A 26,696-nucleotide genomic window follows, 5' to 3' on the forward strand; every position below is an offset into this window, starting at 1 on the left:
GTCCGGGGGAAACACGTCTACAGTGTTGTTGATTCCTCCAGTGACTGTATAAAGATATTACACAATATTATATCGTTTTAGCTTTAACAAAACTCTCAAAATAATACAATGTAACTTAAAAAGTGCGGATGTAATTTATTTTTTATTTTTTAATTACATTCTTGTTTAGTGGTGTTTCGTTCGTGAACAAATCGTTTTTTGAATGAATCTTTTGAATGAACGATCCGTTCTCGGCACGACTCGTGTTTTTCGTTCACTGAACGTCTCTCTTTTAAACAAACAAACAAACAAACAAACAAACAAACAAACAAACAAACAAACAAACAAAGAGATACCGTTTTGCTGCATTCAAAGACTTACAATATCGCAATCAGACAGCATGCGAGATATCGATATTTTTGGTAATTCAAAAGAATCGATTCATTTGAATCAAAATCCCACCACTGCCATCACCGCACCCATGGCTATCTCACGAGCAACACTGACACCTGCAGTATGAATGGTATGAACAAAGCGCATTAACACATATCGCATTAACGTGATCACAAAGTTTCACTCGTTTAAACCTGAAATATAATACTATTAAAAGGTTTAAAAAATGATCTTTGCTTTATAACTACATTGATCGCCATATATCATTCATAATAATGTACGGTAGATGGCGCTGTGCTTCCTGGGGAATGAGAGATAAAACAAACGAGGAAGAAACTCATCGTCCTTGTTGTTTTGAAATTCGAAGTTTGTTGTAGCTTACTTTTTTCTGATCCTTTGATATCTTTGATAATAGGAAATTATATCCTTTTATTTCTTTAATATTTTAGGTGTAAATGTAAAAATATATACGATAGGAGTCATCTGTTTCCTTGTAGATAATAACGATATCATGATCAATGTTTGTAAACCTTGCTAGTAGTTTAAGCACTCATGAGCAATACACGGGCTCTTGTGAGTTGCACAATAATTTCTCTGCAAGACTCTTGTTTTTTATATCCGTGCTGCAAAGGCTGTCTGTCCAGATTAATACAGGAAAGCAAAAGGTAGGAGACGAGTTCGGATGACCAATTTTTCTGAGCTTTTTTTGCAATGTATCTGATGAAAGTGTCAAAAAATGTGTAATTACTATTGTTGTAACATGGTAACACTTTATTTGAGTGTCCTTGTTACATATGTTACATGTACTTACTATAGTAATAACAGTCAATTATGCATAATTACATGTAACTAACCCTCAACCAAATCCTAATCCTACCTATAGTAAGTACATGTAGTTAATTCATATTACTCGATACTTAAATGTATAATTACACTGTAACAATGACACCTTAAAATAAGGTGTAACCTAACATAATTACTATTGTGTGAGTGAGTGTATTTTGAAGAGAGAGTGAAAGTCACAGAAGCTCTTTCAATGCATTTTATTATTCAATAAATGAAGGAAATATTAATTTGATGAAGGAATTAAGCCAACTAATATGATTTATAATATTTTGGTTTCTCGACCAATACATTTAAAAATGACAAATGCAGTGAAAATACAGGTATCGGTATCAGACTCGTTCTGGAAAAAATAGTATTGGTGCATCCCTAGTTTTCTGTTAGAAAGGTGTCGTGTTAGCGGCCCCTAAATTTATAACTAATGATCTTTGCAACGGAAGTGAATCAATCAATCAAAACTAACTTTAGCTGGACAATAACTTTATCCTAGAGCTGCTGTAAAGCCAAAGCAATCTCTGTTACTGTAATTTCCTATTATCACAGTAAAGCTGCTTTGAAACAATTCATATTGTTAAAAACGCTATATAAATGAAGGTGACTTGACTTGACTAAATAAATAAAAAAACGTCAACATTATGAATGAGTGTTTAACTCCTGTATCAATATCTTTAGGGCAACATGTGGAAGGTGTGGATTCACATCTGACTTACAAAACGTGGACTACAGATACAGGCTGTCATTTAAAGTGTCCAGAAACCAAGATATATTTGGTGTGACTGTATTCGGTGGCTGTTTAAATCCCTTCTTCGGCATTACTGCTGGTTGCCTTCAACGGTATATTTTAAAGCATTTACAAATTGTAAACGTTTTTAACAAGCATTTCTGTTGATTCATTGCTGATATAAATTATTTTTTTTCCAGTTTTGTTGATTCAGAGAAAACTGATGGCACACATACTGTTCAACAACTGCTTGTCAAAGCTGTGGAAGACTGCTTTATAGGAAGATGTGTCATATTTGGATTAAAGGTATGAAGAATTTCTTCATTTAATTTGGGGTGGGGCATCTAGATTATCTGCTTTGTTTATTTACTTTGCTTATTTCTTGTTCCTTCCTAACAGGTTCCTCATAATAATGCCAAAACTTCTTCGCTGTCTGGACAGTTAGTGGCCTGCCAAATCATTTCTCCATGTGAGTCTTTGATGGGATCTACTGTAATTGCTTATTTTAAAAACCTCTTGCAAGCAAATTCACATTTGTGCTGTTCTGAATCTGCAAACGATATCTGTCCATCACAACAGAAAGACTCACAAAGTTCACAAAGAGATGAACTCAACAGATTTGATTATACTCCTCCATCATGTGCAAGGCTGGATTCTCAACCCAGCAGTGAAGGATTCACAGTCTCAAGCCCATGGCAATCACCCGGCTTACGCTTCCCTCCGGAAGAATCGAGTTATCAGCCGTCCAGAGACTGTGATCGTAATATTTTTTCACCAAAGAAAGAAGAGACAAGAACATGTAAATGCACATGTCAAAGCAACAGCAGTCAGTTGAAGCATGTTAATTGTATAAAGGATGAACTGAAGAATGAAAAACAAAAATCTTTTTCCTCAAGCTGTGACATGTTTGAATCATCAGCACACTTGAACGGTTTTACTGCGTGTGACACTATGAATCCATTGAGCACCTTTTCCTGTGAAAATAATTCTGAAATTACTACATCCGGACACTGCCTTGAAAGAGCTAAATCCAGGAACGATTATGATTCATCTTTTCGTGAGAAGTCGCTTGATAGTCATTTTGGTCAAAATGTATGTTTTGATTTAGAAGATGCGCCTTTATCGGAAAGCTTACTCGATTTTGTCAGGGTTGAGCCTCAGATATCAGAGCTAAATGACACAAATGAGTGCAGTTCAGGTAAAAGAGATGAAATGATTCAAGTGCAAAATAGATGCTCTCTGAGAGAAAATTCAGTGGCCATAAGCTGTATCTCAAAGACTACACAAATGCCTCTTTGTGGTGATGAATTGCCCTCACCAATGCGCTATGTGAACAATATAAACTGGAAAGAGAACGATGAAAATGAGTGTCCAGAAAATCCTGAATTGAAGATAAACATTGCTAAACCAGCCAATTCTTCAGGGCTAAAAAATACGATGCATTTTAGTCCAGACATTATGTGTGCATTTAATCACCCTACAAACAACGGGTTGTCTTTTTCTAACAAAAAACGCACTTTAAAAAGAAGAAAATTAACCAAAAGCAGACCATCTGTGACTTTTTGTTCAGTAAACCATGAAGAGAGCAAATATTTCAGGCACTGTGCACAAAGTGAGGTCCATTCTGGAAACTGCAAAGTCAAGCAGGAACTGATTGTGTTTGATGACCATGGAGAGAAGTACAATTGCTCTGTAGACTTGTTTGCTTCTGGTCAAAGCAGTGTGGACATGAACATTTCGGATGTGACAGAGATTTCTAAAGTAAATGAACCGAGGAATGTCAACACATCAGAGCCTGGAGTTTCAGGTTCCCTGCTGTTTTCACCATGTTTGCAATCCACCCCAGTTTCTTATCATCAGCACTCATGTGAACAGAAGACCGGGCGAACCCGAAGACGTGTAAGCTCACTGTGCTCCAGAGCAATTAAATGTGAGATTCAGAGTAAGATCACAGATCTGGGGTTAAGTGATAAAAGACAACATTTTGATCAGCTGCTGACAGTTGGGTCTGAGGGTTTCTCAGGCGAGACTGACAAGCAGGATGCAAGTTGTAATTTATCTGTAAATGAATGGTCCAGAGATCTTTTTGAAAATTCATTTTGAATTAAAATAGAGAGATGAATTAAAATATATTTGTTCTGTTTTGTAAATGTAATTGCAAATAAACTATTTTGTAAGTATGAAATGGTGTAAATAACTGTTCAAATAATTTATAAAGAATTTAAAACTGAAAATTAACTTTTTTTCCGAGAAAAAAACAATGTTTTAATTTTTTACAATATATACTTACCCAGAATAATCTATTCTTATGACCTTATTATGTATTCTTTATTAAACACTGACTTTACGTGTTTGATAGTCAATGTTCTGGCTTACAAATGTATAATAAAAAGGGTGAAAAAACTTGCTTGGTCATTAAAATTGTGTTAATTTTGCTTTTAGTCCAGTCATTTTATGAAAAAAGGTAGGACAAATTGCAACAGAAGCAAACACAACTGATTTTGTATCCTCAATATGTCCTGAGTAAGGGAAAAAAAGCCCCAAAGAATCCCATTAGGGGAAAGTTTAGAAAAAGCCCCCAAAAGTTTTAACCTTTTACATATCACCATGATAATTATTGAATTATGAAAATGAATTATGAACCATGAAAATTACTGAGTTGATTACTTACATCAAGACAAACAAAAAATGTATTACAAGTTTTTTTGAAATTGTTTGTTAACATGGGCAAACGGTGCATAATCTAATTCCATATGTGCTAATTTTCATAAATACCACAACAGATCTAAACATTGGGTATAGCCAGGTGAAAATGTCTTGTTGACATAACAGTAAAAGACTTAATGTTAAGGTCTGAATGGAACCATTAATTAATAGAGGCAGGAAGAAGTAGTTTTTTGGGGGTCTTTTTCGAAACTTTCTACTAATGGGATTATTCGGGGCTTTTTCCCCCTTACTCAGGACATACTGAGGATACAAAATCAGTTGAGTTTGCTTCTGTTGCAATTTGTCCTAGGTTGACCCCCATTTTGGCTTAAAATGACTGGACTATTTGTGTATATCAATACTTCAGCTATGCTCATGTATTCAAAATAGACAATTATAATCCAAAAAAAATATAGGTTAACAATTTCCATAAGTCTGCCAATACCTTGTTCAGAAAATAATTCTCTATATTGTTTTGAACCCGTTGAACCTCTCTGATGCAGATTATTCTACAGTGTGTATCTTAAATTCAAGGTGATGACGACATTGTACTCTTTTGAGATTTTATTGATTTATGTAATTATTTAACTCTGATAGGCTCTTCTTGAATATACTAGTTCTGTTTTGACCAATGACATTGAGAGCAAAGTTTTCATTACCCAATCGAATTCGTGCGTTTCAGCACAGCCAATCGGGAAGCAGTGACGCGCGTTCAACTATAAAACGTTTCAGATGACGCGTAGTCTCCGCTGAAGTACGACGGACATTTTGCAACGCTCAACAGAAACAAGAAATATCGTTACAAAAAAAGCAAGACGTGAGGAGTCACAGGACGGCATTCGACGTACAAAGGAAACCAAGTCGAAATACAAATGTTTAAGAGGACTGTGTTGCAACTAATGTTTGTATAATAGTTTAAATTGTGTGGCTACAGCCTTCAACTCAACGGCTCAAAGATGTCGGACGAAGGCGCGAGGGAGGACGCCTGCCGCGAGTATCAGTCCTCGCTGGAAGATCTGACTTTCAACAGCAAACCGCACATCAACATGCTCACCATTCTAGCCGAAGAAAACATCCAGTTCGCCAAGGATATCGTCGCAATTATTGAAGCACAAATTGCCAAGGTTTTTATGAAAATAGATTTATTTTTGTTTTGTTTCAGTCATCGTCTTGTAGCTCGAGTGTGGCCAGTTAGTTAAATGACGACATGACATGAGGCCAGTAACATGGCGGTAGCACGACGAGTTAGCTAATTACATTGTTTAAATCGACGTGAAACATTTTGACGCTATATTATCGTTAACTACTTACTAATTTATCATGATATAAATAATTGTATTTATTATCAGTCAGAATGCTCTGTTTTCTGGCTTAGAAAAGACACCGTTCCACATTCCCAAATTAGTCCAGTTGGAGCAGCATGTTTATCTGCTTGTTGGGTTCCAGTTGGTCATAAAGTCGGACTTACTGTTGACGCACATTTGGCTTGAAGTTAATAATCCATGTTTCCCTTCACAATACGATTATAGGATAATGATAACAGCTCGCTACAGTTAACGTTACGCTTCTATGTTAATACCAATTTGATGTATTGCCTTAAGCCAACGTTTCAGTAGGTTAAACATTGTTCTATGTCCATATATAATTATCTGGTGAAATGTAATTTCATGGTTGTATGACTCTTAATTTATCGACAAGAACCCTAGATATGAATGATTCGACATTTCCGTGTTAACGTTATGTAATCAACCCAGCGATCGTCGTTTTATAACTGTTAGTTAAGTTTTTTTTTTTTATCCAATGTGTACTTTGCACAAATAGTAATTTTGTAAAGTTGTGTTGATTTAGAAATGCTGATATTCAATACGCTCTGTCCTTTCACTTAACAATTAATCAGGTATAAGCATTTGCATACCCATGGTTGTAGTCATGTCTTTTAATCAGCTGGTACACGTGGTTTGCTCCCTATCTACATAGATGGCTGGGTATTTATAAAATTCGTGGAAAACTTTCATATTATCCTTGTTTGTTTCCAATCTATTTGAAATCTTGCACTATTTCGAATAGTCGTGTTGGGCTGCTCCATGAAAATGAGCACGTCTGGATTTAAAGTCTTTAATACAAATGTGCGCCATTCAAATTGCTTTGTACTTGAACCAATAAAGGGATTGGGGTGTTAGATTGCTGAGTAAATTTCCATTATTTTCTGAAATGTTAATAAATGGTATACAACTGTGACAATAAACTATGTGAAATGTCCTTTTGTCTTTATTTCCCAGTGTATTTTTTGTGGTAATGTTTGCTATATTGATTTCAGTCTAATCTAAATGATCTTTAATACAAAATCATATGCATTGGTGTTGTGTCCTGTCCAATGACATTCCAATGTTGAATGTGTAAAAATTACTAAAAGAAAGAAATTAAGGAATTTTGCAAAAACTGCTCTCTGCACTGTGACATGTTGGTCACAACTTGTCAACCTTTTTCTGGAATTGTGTAAAATGTAAAGACCAAGTCCCCGCCCCCCAATACGAAGATCAAATCTAAACTTGAGTTTAAGTGGATCACTGAGTTGAATTTTTGATCAAGAAAAACAAACAAGTGAAATGAGCTTCATCCCTTTATTTTTTATTTAAAGGGCTTGGGCTTCTTGCTAAAATTTTCTGTGAAACTGGAGTTTATAAAGTGATACCAGTAACAAACTAAATTGTACTGACAACCTAACAAAAAAATTTCCTGCTTGATGGACTGAGCATGAAGCTTGGACTTTGAAGAAGTTTTTTTTTACCTGGGACATGGATGGTTTTTGTACCTGCATCTGAGAACTTTCCCCTGATTTTTTTGATGGATCTGGTTTTGAGGATTTTCATTTTTCAATGCAAAACCGTGGACTTCACCCTAAGTGCTTGATTTTTGACTTTTGTTCCAGTATTTTTAATTCAAACTTATACCATTTAGTAACCTCAAACTAATTCAATGTGGTTTTGCATTTCTCCCATGTTGTTCTCTAAACTTGTCAGTTTTCTATCACTTTAGGCGGCACCTGGTGAGAAGCTCCCAGTTTTGTACTTAGTGGATTCCATAGTGAAGAATGTTGGAGGGGATTACCTTGAAGTGTTTGCTAAGAACCTAGTCAATTCCTTTATTTGTGTATTTGAGAAGGTACATAATTCTTTGAATTTGTGTCCATGGTGTTACTTCTGATTGAACGTCATGTGCTTTGTCCTCATTTAGAATACTGTGTAGTGCTTATTAATTCTTTCACCTTTGATATATTGTTTAATTCCTTAATAGTAATCATTCCTTTTTTTTTCTTTCAATTTTTGAATGGTAATCTATGAAGTTTTGTCAGTGTTATGTGAGAATAAATGGAGGAGTCAGATATTCTTTCCCCCCCTTTCTTTTTGATTCACTTTAGGTGGATGAGGCCACTAGAAAAAGTCTCTTCAAATTGCGTTCCACATGGGATGAAATTTTCCCCTTGAAGAAGCTATATGCACTAGATGTGCGTGTGAACTCTATAGATCCTGCCTGGCCTATAAAACCATTGCCACCAAATGTGAATGCCAGCATTCATGTCAACCCAAAATTTTTAAAACCGGTAAGCATTAGAGGAGTTCTGACTGATCCTTTAATTTCCAAGGAGTGGGAAGATATGTACTGCTATGGTTTATCTGAAATGTATGCTTTTCTCTTTGCATAGACTGATGAAACCTCTCCAAAGCCTCCTGCCCCACAACCTCCAGCTCCGAGCTTGACACAAGAGCAAATGATAAGACAACAGTTGCTTGCAAAGCAAAAGCAGTTGTTAGAACTTCAGCAAAAGAAGATAGAGCTTGAACTTGAACAAACAAAAGCTCAGTTGGTGAGTTTAATAGACACTTGCTTTATAACAAGCTGAACTAAACTGAAGTGTGCTGCAAGTCAGTATTTGCTGTTTTAAAATTATTTGATTTGTCAAGAACTGGTGTTATGTAATGTGACTGCATAGAAGCTGTAGTTGGTCTAATGCAGTTTGATCAACATTCTTCATACTTCTTGATGTGTGCCTAAAACACTTTTAAAAGAGAATTACTATTTTTGTCCTCAAGGCTGCCAGTCCTGCTATTGCTTCAAACCACAATGCCAGTGCTCCAGTCCGTTTCAGTCAAACGGGTCCTGCACCACAGACCAAACCTTGGCTTCCAGCACCATCAGAAAAATTGTCAACCAGAGATCCTAGATTAAATAGACCTGGTGCCACAGCTGTAAATGCAAAGGAACAATTGATGCATAAGAAGGATAGTCAGGTTACACCAAGCTTTCTGAATACATCAGGAAAAAGGGGACAAGTCTCAGCTGAAAGACCAAGTAAGTTGAGGATTCCAAAAAAGGATACCTCTACCATTGAGGAAAGACCTAAATCCAAGTCCATGTCACCATCTGGAAAAGGTGTCCTTGTCAGACCCAGAGGAATGGAGTCTGAACATTCAAAGGCAGCTGAAGTGAATAAGAAGGACCCAAGGCTACATAAGCAGATGCATGAAAGGACAGATTCAAAAGATGAGGATAAAGACAAGAAAAGAAGTTCAGAGAAGAAAGAGAGGGATGAAGGTGTCAAAAACTTGGATAATCTAAAGTCCAGGGGCAAGCTTATAAATGGCTCTCTAAACAAGCAAGGAAGGCTTGAGACCTTTGTAAAAAAAGAAATTAAAGTGAACAAAGCAAATGTTAGAAAAAGGTCTCGGTCAAGATCACGTTCACCACCGTTACATTCTCCCAAAAGAAAAGAAAGGCGATCATCTCCAAAGAGAAAAACCAGGAGTATTACTCCACCCCCCAAGTCTGGAAAGGCTAGACTAAGTAAACATCCACATAATGATGATGCTTTTCCACAGTCGAGTATAAGAGATGAACGAAGTACTAAGAAAAGCCCCCCAGATTCAAGACGATCAAAAAGGCCGCTTGAGGATAGACCTGCTGATCAGAAAGATGGACCACAGCAGAGAATTTCTCCTGCAGAGCATAAAGACACAAAAGATGGCAAGAGGTGGAGGAGTGGATGGGAAGAAAATAAACAGTAAGTGACTCTATTTTTTTTTTAACTATTCATTACACTTTTTTTGTCTTGCTAAAATTGAACTTCAGCTCAAAGTTGAACCTCATTGAAATAAAACAATTGTGTGAACAGTCCCAAACAGTCAAATCCAGAGCTTTCAGATGGACGACTGGGCCCCCAGAGACACAAGACTTGGAACACTAATCAAAGACCATCCACACCTCGTACACCTAAGCAACATCGCTTGAGTGTTGATAGCAACATACAAATACCAGAAGCACTCAATTCTGCAAGTAAACGCAATCTTTTACGAAAGGTGGGACAGTTTCATTTTTTACATTTTGTAATACAGTTTTCTTGGTCTAATACATTATTACTCTAGAATATTGCTAAACTTGCCATGTTTTGTTTCAGGCTAGCAAAAGGCATGCTGAGGGTGAAATATCCAATGATGAATTCCTCAATGTAGCCCATCAAATAAACCAACTCTTTCAGTATCAAGAGGAAAGACAGCGGTCTGACTCTTGGGATGAATCGTGTGATGAGGGAGTGTATCCATCAAAAAAGAAAGGATTGGGAACAATTTCTGATGCGGCGCTTTCTTATCTTGAGCATAAGTCAAAGTTAAAAAGAACACAGCTCCTCCGCCCAGGTAAGAATTGTCCTATTTGTATGTGAATTGTAACACTTTTTGTTTTTTAATATTACATATAGTTTTAGATTTTTGTAATTTTATTTTGAATAATTTTACCATGACAAATTCAAACATGCTCTAAGTTTTTCATGTTGTTGGTTTTTGTGTTGGAGTCTTAATTTGAATAATTTTTTTATATTCATTTGTCCATCTCCACAGTGCGAAAAGAGGGGCATTCTCCTTTGCATGATATATTGCTCTATCAGCCTCATCATGAAGTGACTGAACGATACAGTGAGAGCTCAGATGTGCATAAAATGTCTGGTGATGTCATAAAGCCAGTCTCTGACCATGAAGATCCTAGAAGAACTGACAGGCCTCCATCATGTACAGGATCCACTTTCAGAAATTCGCCAAGCCCAGTCAGCTTAGATGGGACCTGTGGAAAATCCACAGTATTGAATTTTGAACGGGCATCATCTCCAGTTGAAATGGATCAACAGCCTGACGGAGACATCAGCCCACGTTTTGAAAGTCCCAACAGCGTTCACTCTGGTACAGGCCCAGATGATGGTCCAATAAGTGTAGAGGGTCTTCCAAGGCACGATCATTTCTTGGAACAGGGAAGAAGTGGACTAAATCATAATGAATCTCCTGGGAATACACCGACTCACTCCTCAGAAGGACCCATGGCACAGTTAAATGCGCCACGGCATGATGGACCGAATGTTTCTCAACGATTTGATGGATATAAGAGTTCTCAAGCTCCCTTTGATGGGCCATCTAGCCAGATGAGAGAGCCAAGATTAGATGGTCCTCCAATACCTTATGCTCCTCCTCGGTACGAAGGCAATACAGTTGGATTTGATGGGTCTGGTGGGCCTGTAAGGTATCCTGGACATCGCTTTGATGCCCCTCACCGGTTTGAAAGATTTCCCAAAGCCCATGAAAGACCTGTGAGATTTAACAACCCAGCAGTTTCACACAGGCCAATGAGATACATAGAGCCTCATAACATGGTAAGATTTGACCCACAAGCCCCAATTCATTACGATCACCAGATGCACCAAAACAGATTTGTTAATCCACCAAGGTTTGATAATCCTCACATGCCACATGGTCCACCAGGATACGAGGAACCACGGTTCCCGGCTAGACTAATGAATTTTGATGAACAGCAGGGTGCAGTCAGATTTGATAGTCCGTCAGGTGGGATGCGCTTTGAGAACCCGGTGCAGCCTGAACCCTTAAGATTTGATGCACCGCCTGTTATGCCAAGATATGACCCTCAAGGTCCTCCAAGATTCTGCGGTCCAAATATTCCAAACCAGCTGAGACCACAGGAGCCAACAATGTACGATCAAACTCAGGGTCAAGCTCCTGTGATAAACCCTGCTGTACCACCGCCCAATTTCAACATGCCACCCATGAACTCGTTTGGTGGCCCAGCTCAACAGTTTCCCATGCAGCAAAATGTTTCACAAGCATCCAACTTCAGTGTGCCAGGCCCTACACCAGATTTCCAAGGTTCATTTAGACCTGCTCCATTCCCTGGTCCAGGTGTTGTTAGTGTTCCTCAGCCTGTAAGTATCCCTTACTCAAGAAGTTTTCTTGTTAAAGGGATAGTTCACCCAAAAATGAAAATTCTGTCATCATTTCATCAATCAGTAAATTGACAGAATTTTAATTTTTGGGTGCACTATCCCTTTATACTTGAATATTTAATGTTTTGTTTATTTTATTTGTCTTGTGTATTTTCAGATGATGGGAGCTCAACCCTTCATGCCACCAAACCAAATGTCTTTCCAGCCTGGTAAGAATGTCTTCATTATTTGTATTTGTTTGCATATCCTGAAACATAATTATACACTACTGTTAACTTGTCAGCCTACATTTGTTTTTTGTTTTTTTGTATTGATTGTAATGTCTACTTTAGACCTCTATTATAGTTTGTGAATTGTTGATTTAGGTTCCCAGTTTCCACAGCCTGAGCCCGAGTCATTCAGACAAATAGATGTGAACGATCTGTTTTCAAAACTTATATCCTTTGAATTAATAAAACCTGCACAAACAGACTCAACCACTGGTAAGCATACTGTATTATTTCACTTCTTACTTTTGGACAAGTAATTGCTCTACACTCTTATAGTTCAAATGAACCTATTTAAAGGTTTTATTTTATTTTATATAATCTATTTTAGACCCCACATTAGCAAGTCAGACTTTATCTGTGCCTGAAGAAGAAGAAGAAGAAGAGGAGGAGGAACAAGAGGAAGATGAAAATGTCCCAGATTTGACTGGCTTTGTTTTGGATGACATGAAACAGTATGCACATCTACATACTCTTTGGAGTTTAGACATAAGTGAAGCTGATAGAAATATCTGTATTATTGTGTGACAATGAAAAATGGTTTAATGAGACCTGCTGTTTTGCTAAATTTGTTTAATTTAGGAGACATGACAGCATTATCACCAAACTATATACTGGAATCCAGTGCTATTCCTGCGGCATGCGTTTTACTGCATCTCAGACAGATGTGTATGCGGATCATTTGGACTGGCACTACAGACAGAATCGTTCCGAGAAGGACATCAGTAAGAAAGTTACACATCGCCGTTGGTACTACAGTCTGACGGTATGTGGTCTTTTATCATTCCTTTTATTTTTTATTGATTCTGAAAATTGTATTACAGAAATAACTGATGACCTCTTGAAAAGGTGGTCAGGGAACAAAGGATTTTTATAATAATATATCTATAATATCTGACATGAAGAAATGCTGTGTGTATTAGGATTGGATTGAATTTGAGGAAATCGCTGATCTTGAGGAGAGGGCAAAGAGTCAGTTCTTTGAAAAAGTTCATGAAGAGGTTGTACAGAAAACGCAGGAAGCAGCCAAAGAGAGAGAGTTCCAGAGTGTAAAAGCTGCTAAGGATGTCGTTCATGAGGTAAGGCAAACAACACAGGCTTGTGTGTGCTTATTCATAGTTTATAGCGTCATGAAACCCCCATGTTTTATTACTGGACGTTCACACCTTAGATTTGAAAAAGACTCAAGAAATGGGTCAGCAAAGCTGTGGAAGAGCAGGTGGGAAGAGAGGAGACAACAACCAATAAAACAGACATAGAACACATTCATTATACAGACAAATGATTATTAAAAGATGAGTGGAGAAAGAAAGAAAAAAACAGTTGGGGGCACCAACATACACTTACAACATGTGTCTGAATGCAAAGCTGAACAGGCAGAGGTCAACGAACAGAAACAGTCTTTTGTGACATTTGAATTATCTGCTGTAATGCGATCTCATGCATAATACAGCGCAGTGATTGGATTAAATTCATCCTTATGAATAATGTGGAGAAAAGCTCCAATCACCACTCCGAATTCACACGTATACATCACTTTTCATGACGTTGGTTCAACTTTACTTTTTAAACCAGAGTAACAAAATTGCTACCAAAAAAAAACACTTTTCCCTTACTAAGCATAATGAGTGCTGTTGTTGTTTTCTTTGATGTACTACATGTGTATATGTCCGTTAACCTCTCAAAAAAATGTGTTACGGGGTTTCATGTCCCTTTAAGAGAAAATGATTTATTTAAAAAGTACCTGCTGAACTAAAAAGTTATTTTTCTTCCTCCTCAGCTATGTGAGATTTGCCAGGAGCAATTTGAGATGTACTGGGAGGAGGAAGAGGAAGAGTGGCACCTCAAGAATGCCATCAGAGTTGATGGAAAGGTAGGAAATCTTCTAATGAAAAGAAGAGCTGTTCAGATGTTTTAAAGGTGCAGTAAGTGATTTTTGAAAAACACTGTTGTAAGACCAAACACCACAACAAATTTGTAGCCAATTAGCAGTAGGGGGCGTGTCCACTCATGATGGGGGAGGAGAGAGTAAGCAAGAGGGAGGTTTGAATAAAGACTGTTGAAGGCTGAGAGAGACAATACAAAGGTAAAAAGCTCAGAGGAATAACACTAGAAAAAGAAGGGTTATGATCAAGCTAGAGCTTTAGGACCCGCACTAATATTAGATAAGCTTTCCAGCGCTGAAGAGACCCAAGCGAGAATGCAGAGGTTGCGTTGTTTCTACTCCTAATGTGAGTAACATTGGTGTAGAGGGTGTGCTGCTGGCGACTAACAACAAACCTTGCTTGTATATATTTTGTGAACTGTTTGTTGTTGTTTTTTGTGCTTGCTTGTTCGTTCTTCATCTTTGCTTTATTTTCCGTGAAGCATTATTTTGCTTTGCTTCTGCTCTGATAAGAGACACTCTTGCATTGCATGTTTATGCATCGAAGGGGGCGGAGCAATGAAGGGAGGGGTGTTTGTTTAGGTTGATTTCAAATATCAAGTGTTTAAAAACAATTTTGAAAAATCGCATACTGCACCTTTAATAGCATTGGCTTTGATGTTTGATAAAACACTTAATTGTTTTTTCCCCCTCTTTTAGACATATCATCCCTCATGTTACGAAGACTACAAAAATGTAAGTGTTGATTTGTAGTTTATCTTGTTTGTACTTCATATGGAGAATGCTATAATCTTAACATGCATCACACCTACACATTGAAGTCCTGTGGCTGAAACATGCTCTATTTTGGATTCTGCTTTTGTGTAAAGATTTATTTAATTTATGTGGAAAATAATTCCATCAAAATTTCTGTTTAGGCAATTAAAACACTTCCCTTTTTTCATAGACATCCTCCTTTGTGGACTGCACACCTTCACCCAATAAAATGCTTACAGAAAACCCTTTAACAACTTTCCTGAAACAAGAGCAGGGTGATGAGGTGTCATGCTCCAGTATTAAAGAAGAGCCCCCCGAGGACGATACGGATGCACCAATGGTAAAAGAGGAGGTTCAGGTTAAGTTAGAAGGCGAATCACAAACCAGTGCAATTATTTTCTAACTCTGCTGCTCTTTAGCCACTTTTTTTTGTGGTTACTTTAGCTGGTCTTTTGTGTTTTTGTAAAGAAGGATATTTTTATATTGCAGCGCTCTGGGGCCGGGACCTCAGCTAGTCACTTTAAATACATTTTTGTATTTGTATTTGCCTGCACAATTCAGGTATATTTTGCCATGTGAATGCCCAATGAAATGTACTGCGAAATATGTACATTTGGGGGTAAATGTATATGTATAATTTAATTTATAAATAAAGATATTTTTGGTATTCTTTGTGTAGTATTGATAAAAAAAAAAGGTTTGAATTTTTTGGGTTCTCAGAATGAGACATTTGTTCTAACTTTGAGAATGGTGAACAGTGGTTGAATACTAATTTATGAAAGACTTTTTTTTTTGTCTCCAAAAAAAAAAAAAAGGGAAATCCCTTTTCAGTAATTGATGATCCCCTAAATCCAGATGTGGGGCTGATTGTAAATTATAAATATGAGAATTTCCTTGACCTCAATATGTAAATAGTTATTTCAGAGTTTACTACTGTATTTGGTTCGGAGTAATGTGTTTAGTTCAAAATGGAAAAAAAAAATCAGGGTGGTTTTTTTTTTCTCTCCTTTTGCAGAGGTTCAAAGGGCAATTTTGCTTTATGCGGATTATTCAATAAAAATCTTAAGAAGAAATAGTGTCGTGTGAAAAGTGATTATTGTGTGTTTTTTGATTGATTTAAAGTTGTCAGTTTTATGCATAATCCTAAATAAAGTTTCAGTGCTAATGGAATATTCTCTGTTCAGTTATTCTGTCCTGAATATTACAATGTGTCAGTTTGAAATCTCACTATATTATGCATACAATAAAATTAATAACCATATTTAAACTATATAGTTTAGCATTCATGTTAAAAGAACCCCTTCAAATAAATTGCATTTATTTTACTTTAGAAGAAAACAAAACCTTGCTCAACCAACATGGTAAAAGCTGTTCATATTTCCATATGACTTCTCTTCAAAGATAAGCAACAGTGATATGATGGAGCTGGTGTGAAATAAGTCTGGTGGTCATGGACCCTCAAAATGGACATTGTTGATGATAAATGAATGTGCTAACAAAAAACTAAGTCAAGCTAATGTGGTCATTTTAACCGTATCATTGCTAAAAACTTGATAATTGTTATTACTAACATAAATGTTTGAATTAATTACCAGTGTGCACTATGCTTTGTAAAGGTACAATTTAACCCACTGAGAAAAATTGTATCCTAATATGTAGATATAAATACAATACAATACAAATACAATATAAAAAATACAATATCTTATGCTTCAAGATATTAAGTGAAATGACTCCAATATATCAGATTCAGTTTTAATAACCCTTAACATTTCATACAAAATAATAATTTCATGGTAACATTAAATACATTTTATACAATGTAAAAAAAGTGGCATTGTCCCAAATCTTTTTACATAGATGATATTTGCCTGTTCATGCATACAAACATGTTCACCAAATCTTTGAACAATTTCAAGAAATTCAATAAACTGACTATATTACACTATGCAGTACTTGCATGGAAGAGAATGTTAGGAGATATCTTTCAAAAACTGAAAATGTTGATATATTGTAAAATAAATGTATTGTCAAAATCTTGAGCATTTATTGGCAATATTAAAAAATGACAATTGTTTGAATTTCTATGATTGTGCTGTGTTCACACCATGTCGTAATTACCGTAATTAAACATTCTATTCTGAGCTGTTCACGTGGTACATCAAAGCTCTCCGAAAATTTTGAGTTTACAAGTTGAAAATACGAGTTCTAAGAGGATGTGAATGTTTTTTACAAGTCGGAATCTCGAAATTCCAACTTGGCATGAATGCCTAAACCATAACATGCGGGCCAAAGTTGGCCTAAGATGACTTTTGATTTGGCCAACCATGCCATATAACATCTAAATTCTGGTCTAAAATAAAAAACAGATTAATGATTCTCACATGAAAAACAAGTAATATTGAAACGTAAAAATATAATAAAATAAATATACATCAGCATGATTAAAACAAACGGCAGAACTTTTTAGATAAATCTCCGGCCATTAAATCTCTCCCAGTTTTGTGAGATTCATTTCCAGAAGCGATAGAATCCCAAGGCAATTGCCAAGCAGGTGAAGATGCATGCTGTGAAAAATAATAATAATGCTAAAAAACAGATAATTCAATTTACAGTTTAGATTATGTTCTTTTAAAAAGAAATTTAAATGACATCAACAACCTAAGCCACTAACAAAGCACTTGATTAATTTTTCTGCTATCAAGTTCAGTGTCTTATCTGAAGGACTTGCAAACAAGTCACACATCAGTCAAATATATGTACAGATAGCTGTCATCTGTTTGAAAAGAATCTTCTGTACGTACCTGCAAGATATCTAACAGTCTCTAGCTTGAGTGATTCCAGGAGGGTTTTCAACGAGGCCACTTGTATATCTATTTTCTTTGAAGTTTCCACTGCTTCACTCTCTATATCTGCATTCTGTACAATTGAGGTTAAAAATAACTTTGTAATAATATGTGTATCATTTTGGATATGAATAATGGCAACAAAAGCTTTAAGTAATTACACTGAATAGAAAATTCTTCCTTGTAAATCTTAGTTTAAATGACTGTTGTTGCTGTGAAAACATGCTGTATGATCACAACCATTTTTTAAACCTTACCTTTTTTTGGAACTCTGTTCTAACCTCCATAAGTTTCTTCTCTTGTTCTGTAAACTGGAAAAAATAAAATAGTGTGAAAAAGTTTTTTTTTTTTTTTTAAATTAAATAATACAAAGTGTTAAAATGTTAAACATACACATACCATGTCTGTAACTCTACTTCGCTCCAGATTAATGTCTAACTTTGCATCTGCTCTGATTTTTTGACTTTCTTCCTTCAATGTAAACATAAAAAAGAAATAAATAAAGCTTACATTAAACAGAAACATGTATTGTGCAGAATGGTTATTGAAATTCACACATTTTACCTACCAGTAGTCTATTCTGTATTTGCTCCAGCTCTGTTTTCATTTTCTAAAGTGTGAAATTTTAGAGAATGTAAAGAACCAAATTGAACTTCAATAAGTTTTAAATTAGTATTACTACTTTGTGGACAAACAGATTGTGTCCTTAATTTTGTATTTATTCTGATTATAGAGCCAAAAACAAAGGATGAAATTCAGGTTTAAACTTTATTCTTACTGCATTTTCTGAACGCAAGTTGGCAAATTCACTCTTCTCCAGGATAACCATGTCTTTCCTGATAGCGTCTAGATGAGCCATGATTTGTTGTAGAGCTATTTCCTAACGCAAATGAAGAAACCATATCATTCACTGGGGTTTTTGCTGACAGCAGTTTTGTTATTAATTTACCTGATGGGCTCCAGTGACCATGTCTCTGTATACAATGTCCATATTGGCTGTAGTAAGTGTCACCAATGCTGTGACGATCACTTCTGCTTGCCTCTTCTCAAAGCCTGGATTACATATGCAGGGCAGAATGTAAAATAAAGCAAATTTGAACAAAACTGCCCAATTTTTCAAGATCTAGATAAGCTAGGGATGCACCGATATGAATATTTTGGCCAATACCGATCACCGATAATTCTTTATATTTGAAAGCCGATAACCGATATATTGGCCGATAAATCTAAATCCAAATTTTTAAATACTTTTTGAGAGCATGATTACAAAAACAAGTCTCACCATTAAAAGCCATGTCCCAAGTACACAATTATAATATTCTCATTATTAAATTGTATGTAGCTTAGATGAAAGACTTGTGCAGCACATGTTGCACTTAACTTTATTTTTCTTTTTTGAAGTGATTCCAATCATATTTCAAGCAATGCAAAAACCATCATGACGAACAGTGTGCATCTGAAGTGTCTCAGCTGAAGGAAATAATCCATTATATCGGCTTTAAAATATCAGCCAAATTTCTTATCGGGCTGATAACGATAACATTAAAAATGAACATATTGGCCGATACCGATATAGTGGCCGATATATTGTGCATTCATAAAACAAGCATATAAAACACTTAGTAAATGTAAATAGTTTTAATCTCAAATATCTATTTTTAATCTTACATGCATACATCTAATGTTAAATAAAAATAAAAAAAAATCAAGAATTTAAAAATAAATTAGATGAAAATTAATACAACATTGTAAAATAGATAGTAGTTAGATTTAACGAAATAAATATTAAAATGGCTTGCCGTACAAATGAGAAACTTATAGGCAACACACTTAAAACGTCGGCAAGTACAACATTGTACATACCGCTGGATTCCAGCTCTTTCACGAGCGCATGGGAATCAAACGTGAGTTTCCTCTGCTCCAGTGGCGTTAACTCCACTTTTCTCACATCATATGTTTTGAAAGCAGTAGTTTTATGCAATCCTGAAAATAAACATACGTCTGTAAATCCTTTGAATTGGGTTACTTTACAGCACGGAGTCAGTCGGTCGAGCAACACTTACCTCTCCGATGGCACATTGGTTGAATGTTGAGTTGATGCATTTTTAACAGCGAGGAGAACTGGTATTGTCTCCGCATAAACATTCCCCAACATGACATTGTTATATATATTATTATAAATATATAAATATAGGATTATTTATGTGTGAATGGAATTGTAATGCGCCTTTAGCTTCTATACTTTTTGCAAATGGATCAACAATGGCAAAGACGAATCTGTCTGTCCTTCGATGCTCTTGCGTTCAGGGCAGAAAGTCACTGTGTAACTTAGACACACAAGTCGATTAAAAAACTCCAGTTTCCTGGTTTGGTTCAGACGTTTCGATAGATTGTGGAGAAGGTGGAGTTTTCCCTCACACTGAAGTCGTTCTGGTAGAGATCGAAAGAGTAAGCAACTAACTAGAAAGGCAGTTTAGCATGAAACAAGTTTAGCGGCCCGGATGTTGTCTCAAAAAGCGCGACGGCGGGTCTAAATAATAACAGAGAAAGAGAAAGTCTAATGAGGGGGGAGAAGTGCCACTCAATAAACTTCCGGTTGCAGTTCCACTCTTGTTCCATATGAGGGCGCTCACATGACGAGTGCAGAATGAATGGAGGTCTATGGAGCTATACCGCTCAAAATCCACTTTTCTTAGGATATAATTTTTTGTCTAGTAATTTGAATGTTGTTTTCGAAAGGGGATGCAAAGAAATTACACATTGCTTAGTGTTAGATTTTTTAGAGTCACTTATTTGCTTTAAAAAGTCTTTCAAAATGTCAATGACGTCAGAATGCTGACGTCATTAGCAGAATGCTAGCGTGTTATGGGCAACAACAACTCAACCTGTAAGAAATCGAAAAGAAATAAGTACTCGTTCATTCAACTTTCGATCTATAACCCATGTTGAACTTGCAAAACCTACAATCAAATCTGAGATTTATCAACGGCAATCGGGTGAGGGAGACAAATTTAGCCGTCTAGCCCCATTGACTCCCATTCATTTTGCACTCATGGCGAGCGCCCCCCAGTGGAACTCTGATTGGAACTACAACCAATAGGACTTAATAGGGCGTTGGAGTGAACAGGCTTTCCGTAGACGGGCTTTGATAATAATCTCCATCTTTTAAAGTCCCCGTAAACCGGAAGTTGCAAACGACTTTTCTCCAGTGTTATGACGTATTTCCAAGTGAAACGGAATATTGAACAGAGGGCAGGGTTTTACTTTAGCGCTCCTCCTCTCCATCTCTGCTCATAGCAGACTAACGGTTTGAGGGGAGTGGTTAAGCGTTTTCAAACCAAGCCGTCAAACCTACGTCATCAGAAAAAGACGCCATTCCAGACCGGAAGTAACTTTTCAGATTTTGATTAAAGTCCAACTGAAATCAAAATTGACCCTATTTACTTTGTTAGCGCATATTACTAGTCTTGTGGTGAACAATTAATCCGTGCAAGTAAATTTACTTGCACGGATTAATTGTTCACCACAAGACTAGTAATATGCGCTAACAAAGTAAATAGGGTCAATTTTGATTTCATGGGGACTTTAACTCTTCACTGTATATTTTTTAAATAAACTGCTATTAAAGTGTATCGTTGTGATTATTAACATAAATTATTATCCACCGCAGACCGCTAAGTTACGTTAAAGATTTTCCTCAGCGCTGTTAAAGAGATATCTTAGTTCACCCAAAAATGAAAATTTTAAATGAAATAATTTACTGATGTTGTTCTAAACCTGTATGAGTTTCTTTCTTCTGTTGAACACAAAAAGAGATATTTTAAAGAATGTTGATAATCAAACAGTTGACAGTAGCCATTGACTTCCATCGTAGGAAAAAATAAATATCGATGGACATCTGTGTTCAACAGAAGAAAGAAACTCGTAGCCTACAGGTTTGGAACAACATGAGGGTGAGTAAATGATGACAAATTTTTCATTTTTGGGTGAACTATCCCTTTAAGATTGACCAAGATTGTGTGTGCTGGATTGGGTAACGTTAAGAGATTTCTGAGGTTGATTTTCTTTTGTATATTAACGACCAGCTTTAGGATTTTCAGATTAAAAAATATTATAATTTTGAGTGTAAAAATCTCCGTCGAGATACCAAAAACGTCCTGATATGTAAGTTTGTCTCAAAGGATCATTGGCTTTCTGAGCCGTCACGTGCCCCCTGCTGGAGAACTTGATAATGTCAGCAACATTGTGCCACCCAAAGGTTGTAATTCGCCATTTAGAAATAAAGTTTTCCTCTGTCAAGGAAACTGTCATGGCTGCGCCCATGCCTAGCGATCATAGCTGGTTTTTTACTTTGGCTCTCTGTGTTTCATTTCTCAAATGTCTTTTGATAAATGCCTAGTAAGTGATTTTTTCGCTCATTATACTTTTCCTCTCATGTGATCACCACATTAAAAGCTGAAACGCCTTGATATGTCAGACGAGCGAGCAAATACTCGAGACTCATTCATTCTGTCCTCCTTTAACAAAGTGGAAAAAATTCCTTTGCGTTACATATTGTCGAGTGATGTGATGTAACATTTTAATTAAAAATCGTTATATTTCAGCCACTCGACGGACTTTGAAGTACATAGGAACTGGCTTGCCCTGACTCACAGTCTGCCAGTATCACAGTGGTATTATGAGGTAGTCATATGAATAACATACAGTTTTCATACAATTATATAACACATATACACGGTTTTTATTTTGTGGTTTATTTTTTGTATTTTCAGGCAACATCTGAATGGACATTGGATTATCCTCCCCTGTTTGCTTGGTTTGAATATGGACTTTCTCATATTGCCCGATTTTTTGATAAGGAGATGCTGGTTGTTCAGAATCTGAATTATGCAAGTCCAGCCACAGTCCTGTTCCAAAGGCTGTCAGTCATTGCAGCTGATGTGGTCTTGATTTATGCAGTTAAAGAGTATGTAGCTTCTACATGACACTTATTTAAAAAAACTTATCTTTGCACAATTTGATCAAAACAAGTAGTTTTTGTACCGTTGTCTTTTTATCCTTTAAAGATACTTTTACAGAAAGACCATATTAGGGGCTTGCTAATGTTGAATCTGGGATGAAGTACATTGTACTTTTCTAGATGCTGCAAATGTTTGCGAGAAGACAAAGGAAAGGACCTTCTGGGAAAGCCATCTTTCATTCTGACAGTGTTAGTACTGTGGAACTTTGGCCTTCTAATAGTTGACCGTATCCTTGGAGATCTGGCACATTAATAAGTCAAGTCATGCATGCCCTGCTGTGGCTCAGGCATGTCAATTCCCTAACCTGAAATTAATTTCACTTGACTAAATTTCTGCAGATATTCATTTTCAGTATAATGGCTTCCTGTTTGGAGTTCTTCTACTATCAATAGCAAGACATTTCCAGGTATTGGTTATAATTTCTGTGTGTTAATTAGAGGGTTTTAAGACATAACTAACATGGAATTTTATTTAAATTAGTATCATACATGTGTTTTATTTGATTTTCACTTGGACTTTGTTTTGACTCAGAATGTCTTTATGATTTTCTGTGTTTACAGAATAGACACTTAGAGGGGGCTTTGCTGTTTTCAATACTTCTAAACTTGAAGCATATCTATCTATACATCGCCCCTGCATACGGTATCTTCCTGCTGAGATGTTTTTGTTTCACCCAGAACAATGCAGGTAATTAATGGTCTTTATCGAAAGAAGTATTACAAAATTACATATAATTTGATCAAAAATACAGAAAAAAATGATATTGTGAAATATGATTACAATTTAAAATACTTTCAAATATAATTTATTTCTGTGATCAGTCCAGTCTTCAGAAATCAGTCTAATATCCTGATTTATTATCAATGTTGGAAGCTGTTGTGCTGTTTCCAACATTGATAATAACTGAGTGATTTCTGAAGGATCATAAAGACTGATGAAAATTCAGCTTTGCGCCACAGAATAAATGATATTTTAAAGTATATTTAAATAGAAAACCATTATATTAAATTGTAATAATATTTAACAAAATTACTGTTTTTTTCTGTATTTTTGATCAAATAAATGCAGGCTTGATGAGCATTAGAGACTTCTTTCGAAAACATTTAAAATAGTAATGTTTCCAAACTGTTGACCGGTACTGTATATTTTTCTTATTTCTCAGATGGGTCTTTGCAGTGGAGAGCGTTCAGTCTCTTGCGACTGGTAGCACTAGGAACTATTGTCTTGACTACTTTTGCAGTGTCATTTGGACCCTTTATAGCACTGGTTTGTAATCAGTATATCTAACATGATGAATATAAAGTTCAAATGTACAGCATTTATTTGAAATGGCTGAATAAAAGTATTCATTTATTTAAAAAAAAAGAATTGTTTTTATTTTATAACAGGTTCACTGATAAATTGTATTTGTCTTTAATAGGGTCAGCTTCCACAAGTCCTGTCACGACTCTTCCCCTTCAAACGTGGCCTGTGTCATGCGTACTGGGCACCAAACTTCTGGGCGCTTTACAATATAGCAGATAAAGCTTTTTCCATTCTGGGTGTGTTCAGTAACTCCAATGATTGTTGTATTACTGTAGATAAAATAGAAACAATAGATAGATTCATTTAATAGTTTTTTTTAACCCTTTTTTTACACTGATTGTTACTGATTCACTTATTCAGGTGTGAAATTGAAACTGCTTGACGTGAACAAACTTCCCAAGGCCTCAATGACTGGTGGTCTGGTTCAAGAGTTTCAGCACTCTGTGCTTCCTTCAGTTTCTCCTTTAGCAACTCTTGCTTGTACGTTACTGTCAGTGTTGGTGAGTTCTTTTTGATTTCCATTGTTAATCTGAATATTAAACGGATGGCCTTAATTTCATCCATTGACAGAAACTCTATAGTGTATATACCATTTTTGTCACTTTGTTCCTTGCAGCCTGCTCTTCTCAGGATATGGCATAGACCTGATGGAGCGAGAGGATTCTTGCGCTGCCTCGTCATTTGTGCCCTTGGATCCTTTATGTTTGGTTGGCATGTACATGAGAAAGCCATTCTGATGGTCATACTTCCTTTAAGGTGATCCTCTGATGATGTTATCCTTACATAAGCATGTCCTGCCAGCCGCCTACTCTTTAAAAGAACAGTTTCTTGTTTTTCAGTTTGCTCGCTGTGGAGAGTAGAGAAGATGCCAGGATTTTTCTTATCCTCAGTATAACCGGTCATTATTCCTTATTTCCACTCCTCTTCACAACCCAAGGTATGTCGCATTCAGGAATATACCACTCATATACAAAAAGCATTTTGCCTCATCACTGATTGTAATTCTTAAACATTTCCATTCTTAATTCCAGAGTTGCCCATTAAGATATTTCTAATGTTGCTGTTTACAATCTTCAGTTTCACTTCCCTAAAAATGCTGTTCAGGTCAGTACTTAAAATGGGATTACTGGACTTGATGTTTAATCAAATGCTTGGTAATGTAATTCATTCTTTATTCGATTTTTTTCAGGAAGGGCGGGTCTTTGTTGAACCCGCTGGAAGCCACGTATCTCTTGGGCCTGATTCCTCTGGAGCTCATCTGTGAGTTTGTTTACCCGCTGACAGTCTGGCAGAAGACGTTCCCCTTCCTCCCTCTGATGTTCACCTCAGTTTACTGCGCACTGGGAGTGACATATGCCTTCATCAGACTATATATTTCATTGCTGACATGTTCAGACACCACTAAAAGGATAAAAACGCAGTGAATCATGTGATCATGTGAAACTGTTTATTTCTGTTGAATTGGACAAAAATGTTTTGTTGGACCAAAATGATAGATTTGTAGATATCTCAGGATTTGTTTGGGGATGGTTTGTGGGATATGAGTATCTCAGTACTCAGTTGTTTATTACTTTATAGAATATAGACTATGGATTCAAATGTTTATTTTTTAAGGTATTTTGCTCAGTAAACTTGCCTATTAACCTGCAGTGTTTTTTATTGTTAACTAAAACAAAAACTACAAAACAAGAGAATTGAAATAAAGCTGAAATAACTTAAAATAGAAATATTAGATGAAAATCTTAAACTTAATAAACATAAACATTATAAGAACATGCCTTGGCAACTAACTGAAATGAAATAAGTTTATATAAATAATGCTAAATAGGAATATTTTTTTCAAAAATTACAAAAGCACATACCAAAATAGCTGTTATTTATAATTAATAAATATTCAAATAGTATATATAAATAAACCTTAAATAACACTGATGACTTTTAAACATTTTCCACCCAGTTCTTATTGTCTCTGATCAAATGAAACAGTGGTTTGTTTAAACCATTTTATTAATAAGGCAAAATAAATATTCCATACCAGATTGCATACAACCTGATTCTTACTAAGTACAGGAAGACAATACCTCATTAAAGTACTTGATGGTTTTTTTAAACCTGATATAGGAGGCAAGTGTACAGTGCAGGGTATGAAAGCATACAAAGCTTTAAATGTGTGGCTTCCATTAGAAAACATAATTTCGAAAAAAAAGCAATCAAAATCAGTTCACACTCGCCTTCTTATGAAAGTGTCGACTGAGCATAAAAACCATTGTTGAAGTCACATCACTGAAGAATTACCACCTTATTACCTCAGTTCTGATCTGTATTCGGTGTGAATTCAAGCTCCTCACCAGGCTCTATCTGCGGTACACTGTGGTTACACAATTTAAATGTATTTTTCTAGACGCATACTATAACTGGCTGCTTACTAATGATGCTGTTAAAATATTTCAAAAAGTAAAAGCACTTTTCGAGTCCTTTTGGGATTTGCCTGCGTTTTCCAATGCAAGGCTTATCCAAAGGTCTCAAGAATGTTAAAACACATGCAGACCTCTATACAGTGATATTACAGAATTTGACATTTAAATGTGTGCATTGCCATTCAAAAGTTTAAGGTTGGGGTCAGTAAGATTTTTAAAATTTGAAAATAATCTATCATGCTCACCAGGGCTGCATTTATTAGATCAAAAATATGGTATGAA

The 26,696-nt window shown here is 36.0% G+C and overlaps 4 protein-coding genes across 4 annotated transcripts; 3 read left to right on the forward strand and 1 right to left on the reverse strand.

Annotated features, from left to right (window-relative positions):
• The first annotated feature begins 666 nt into the window (after positions 1-666).
• Positions 667-4,371, forward strand: ddias (DNA damage-induced apoptosis suppressor). Its single transcript, XM_079847781.1, has 4 exons — positions 667-1,037; positions 1,888-2,049; positions 2,137-2,242; positions 2,336-4,371. Exons 1-4 carry the CDS (start codon positions 925-927, stop codon positions 4,037-4,039), a joined length of 2,085 nt encoding a protein of 694 aa, XP_079703907.1. The 5' UTR covers positions 667-924; the 3' UTR covers positions 4,040-4,371.
• Positions 4,372-5,390: 1,019 nt separating this feature from the next.
• pcf11 (PCF11 cleavage and polyadenylation factor subunit) lies at positions 5,391-15,492 on the forward strand. The gene is made up of 16 exons (XM_079898703.1): positions 5,391-5,766; positions 7,679-7,804; positions 8,061-8,243; positions 8,346-8,507; positions 8,734-9,701; positions 9,813-9,996; positions 10,095-10,332; positions 10,534-11,897; positions 12,076-12,127; positions 12,284-12,400; positions 12,516-12,639; positions 12,767-12,950; positions 13,108-13,263; positions 13,965-14,057; positions 14,769-14,804; positions 15,016-15,492. Exons 1-16 carry the CDS (start codon positions 5,599-5,601, stop codon positions 15,226-15,228), a joined length of 4,368 nt encoding a protein of 1,455 aa, XP_079754829.1. The 5' UTR covers positions 5,391-5,598; the 3' UTR covers positions 15,229-15,492.
• Positions 15,493-16,566: 1,074 nt separating this feature from the next.
• Positions 16,567-19,922, reverse strand: ccdc90b (coiled-coil domain containing 90B). Its single transcript, XM_079898704.1, has 9 exons — positions 19,735-19,922; positions 19,535-19,654; positions 18,621-18,724; positions 18,450-18,551; positions 18,240-18,281; positions 18,071-18,142; positions 17,929-17,982; positions 17,630-17,744; positions 16,567-17,392 (listed from the first exon to the last, which is right to left on the reverse strand). Exons 1-9 carry the CDS (start codon positions 19,829-19,831, stop codon positions 17,337-17,339), a joined length of 762 nt encoding a protein of 253 aa, XP_079754830.1. The 5' UTR covers positions 19,832-19,922; the 3' UTR covers positions 16,567-17,336.
• A 2,023-nt stretch (positions 19,923-21,945) lies between these two features.
• Positions 21,946-25,765, forward strand: alg8 (ALG8 alpha-1,3-glucosyltransferase). Its single transcript, XM_079848004.1, has 13 exons — positions 21,946-22,069; positions 22,276-22,354; positions 22,444-22,637; positions 22,812-22,918; positions 23,031-23,098; positions 23,253-23,379; positions 23,855-23,958; positions 24,113-24,233; positions 24,358-24,497; positions 24,614-24,753; positions 24,837-24,934; positions 25,029-25,101; positions 25,187-25,765. Exons 1-13 carry the CDS (start codon positions 21,981-21,983, stop codon positions 25,419-25,421), a joined length of 1,575 nt encoding a protein of 524 aa, XP_079704130.1. The 5' UTR covers positions 21,946-21,980; the 3' UTR covers positions 25,422-25,765.
• The last annotated feature ends 931 nt before the right edge of the window (positions 25,766-26,696 follow it).

Source organism: Squalius cephalus, assembly GCF_949319135.1.
Source record: "Squalius cephalus genome assembly, chromosome: 17".
Taxonomy (NCBI): domain Eukaryota; kingdom Metazoa; phylum Chordata; class Actinopteri; order Cypriniformes; family Leuciscidae; genus Squalius; species Squalius cephalus.